The sequence below is a fragment of the Hakea prostrata genome, chromosome 9 (assembly GCF_041222555.1).
Source record: "Hakea prostrata isolate BN-2017 chromosome 9, UWA_Hpros_2, whole genome shotgun sequence".
Lineage (NCBI taxonomy): Eukaryota > Viridiplantae > Streptophyta > Magnoliopsida > Proteales > Proteaceae > Hakea > Hakea prostrata.
In genome coordinates this window covers 20,157,077-20,159,804 of record NC_142608.1, presented here as the reverse complement: position 1 = coordinate 20,159,804, position 2,728 = coordinate 20,157,077, and the positions used below count along the sequence as shown (strand labels likewise).

At 37.4% G+C, this 2,728-nt stretch overlaps 1 protein-coding gene across 1 annotated transcript; it reads left to right on the top strand.

The window, feature by feature from the left end:
* Nucleotides 1-351: 351 nt before the first annotated feature.
* LOC149004966 (uncharacterized) lies at nucleotides 352-1,536 on the top strand. Its single transcript, XM_089169207.1, has 2 exons — nucleotides 352-612; nucleotides 699-1,536. Exons 1-2 carry the CDS (start codon nucleotides 445-447, stop codon nucleotides 1,215-1,217), a joined length of 687 nt encoding a protein of 228 aa, XP_089025333.1. The 5' UTR covers nucleotides 352-444; the 3' UTR covers nucleotides 1,218-1,536.
* The last annotated feature ends 1,192 nt before the right edge of the window (nucleotides 1,537-2,728 follow it).

The window sequence follows — 2,728 nt, the reverse complement described above, 5'->3', positions numbered from 1 at the left end:
AAACTTTTTGACTCACCTCTCATCTCAAAGATATTCAAACATTTTGACCTCAACTGAAGCAACCCCTTGAGCCCTTGAGGTTATCTACAATAATTGCTTGGTAAGACTTTAAAGTTGCTGTTTGTTGCTTTTTCTACCTTTGAGGTCGTTTTCTATATTCTAGGTTTAAGTTGGCATTTCTTGGTTTATCTGTTTGGCAAATTTTATTACACTACGGAACCGCAAAGAAAGGTCGTTGATTTCTATTTAATGACCATTTGGTCCCAGCCATGATCATCCCATTACGTAAAACACATTAAAAAATACAACCCAGAAAGACAAACTCGTCCATTTAGTCGTCCTTCCAAAATTAATATTATGTACAAGCAACCCACACTCAACCTCATCTCTTCTCAGCTCCATATGCAGAGAACAAGAAGGAGCTGAGAAAGTAAAGACAAGGTAATGGAGTTCTCGGAAAATTACCTGGACATAATCTTGGTCCCAGCAGGACTCTTGATCTTTGCCACTTACCATCTCTACCTCGTCTACCGACTGCTAAGATATCCTGCAACAACAGTAATCGGCTATGAGAACATCAGTAGGATGGCATGGGTTGAGAATATGATGCAGGTTTGATTACGAAACTTTAAATCTTTCATCACTTCAACTGAACTCATAATCTTGATTAATGGGTATTTAAAATCTGGATTCTGCAGGTTCAGAGTCAAACAGGCTTAGCACTGTCAGTAATTTCGTCGAACATTTCAGGTGCAATCTATTTGGCTACTATTACCCTGACCCTGGGTTCTCTGATAGGATATCTAGTGGGAAACTCAAATGGCTATCTCGCAAAGAGCATTTTCATAATTGGAGACACAAGCTCCACCACACTCGCCCTCAAGTACATAAGCATGCTCTTCTCCTTCATGTTGGCCTTCGGATCGTTTGTTCAGTGCGCAAGGTACTTCATTCAGGCGGATTACTTCATCACCACACCAACTGTGGAGATGCCGATGAACTATGTTCAGGAATCGGTGATAAAGGCAAATAATTTCTGGCAAATTGGGTTGAGATTGCTTTACTTAGCCTTGGCTTTCTTGTTTTGGAGTTTTGGACCAATACCCATGTTTGTGTCATGTGTGATTATGGTGGTGCTTCTGTTTTTCTTGGACTCCAATTCGACTCCAGTGCAGCACCATCAGCCGGTGAAGAAGAAAAAGGTGGTTGATGTTTGAAGAGTTCCATTCGAATCATATGCGATCTTGTGCTAAGTGCCGTTTTGTTTGTGTTCTGTTACTCTGTTTCGAATGATTGCGCTTATTTCAAAACAGAGGAGAGAGAGAGAGAGTCCCTAAAAAAATTGTAGAAGTGCCATTTGTAACCTCTCAACTATTGCAGGCTAAAAAAAAATTCTGTCAATTATAAACTTAGCTTATTTCCATCCTCCAAAAACATTTGTATTGATGGTGAGGCAGTGCTGGTTTTCTTTACTTCATTTACATAATGAAATAATTGAAGATTTCACATTGTTTTGATAAGGTTCCAATCCAATTGCGTATGTTTGGTAAATTTTGCTGCATGATCAATCTTTCCAATGGTGAACTAGACATAAGCTCAATCAATGTGAAATTTGTAGAAGATGCTCGAAAAAAGATTGGGATTTCGATAGATTTCCTTTTTGAGTCTCGGTTGATTCATTTTTTTCTATTGTTGGCCTTGTAAAAACAAGAAATAAATGACTTTTTAGTGTACAGTTCCTCTCCCCCAATTGACGGCCTTATAAAAGTAAGAAATAATTGACTTTTTAGCATACATTTCCTCTCGCCCTTCTTTTTTTCGTAAGAAAAAAAAAAATTTGCAGTAGTGGTGCTCTTGCACCCACCTACTAGATAATGTTTAGACTTTCAACTTCAACCTATGCAAGCATTAGCCTTGTGAACTATCAGTGCAAGTACTGGCCCCATCAACGTAGTCCCACTAGAGGTCTAATATAATCCATAAAAACCGGTGTTGGTCCAATCAATGTAGTTCAGGCTGAAGAAAACACACATGTTGTTTAATGTAAGAAATAGAGGAATAGAGGCGATTCGAACCTGAAATATAGGGGTTACCAAACCACTTGGGAATGAATTTGGTACCACTGAGAGTAAAGGCCTTTGGATGCTTCATTATTAATGTAATTCAAATTGAAGGAACCAAATGAGTGATTTGTAGACTGAAGACCTAAATTATATTATTAAAAACATGTGGAAAGATATCTATAGCTTAAGTCTTAGATTAAGTATGACAGTTCATATAGTAATTGGAAGCAAAGGCTCTGTATAGTTGACCTGCTTTTAACGGGATAAGATTGGATTATTATTGTTGCTTATGATAATAAATTTTTGTAATTAGATGGAACTCCCAATTTGTTCTCCTCCACTTAGCAATTTAGGCTTCAAATGAAAGGGGAAGGGGAGGGAGAAATATAAACAAACAAAATATAAACTTCATATGTAACATGGGATTCCCCTTAATTTTTTCCTTCTTTTATTTTTATTATTTATTTATTTTAGTTGGCAGCAAGTGGGCGGAGTCGGTGAGCAATGGTTTGATTGGTTGCAGAAGCAATAATTGACCTATCAATGTTTTATTTTTTTTTGTTAAAACTGTGAATTCACTAAGCAAAGGAGTTTGAGAACTGTCTCCTCCACTTAAGAAGAACAGAAGGGTTTACAAGAAAATAAGGTGGGCTAGTCCTCAAGCT

Excerpts from the sequence above, each read along its gene's own strand:
- LOC149004966 (XM_089169207.1), top strand. The coding sequence starts at position 445 with ATGGAGTTCTCGGAAAATTACCTGGACATAATCTTGGTCCCAGCAGGA. Across the intron at positions 613-698 it reads GGGTTGAGAATATGATGCAG|GTTCAGAGTCAAACAGGCTT; the intron begins GTTTGATTACGA and ends TGGATTCTGCAG.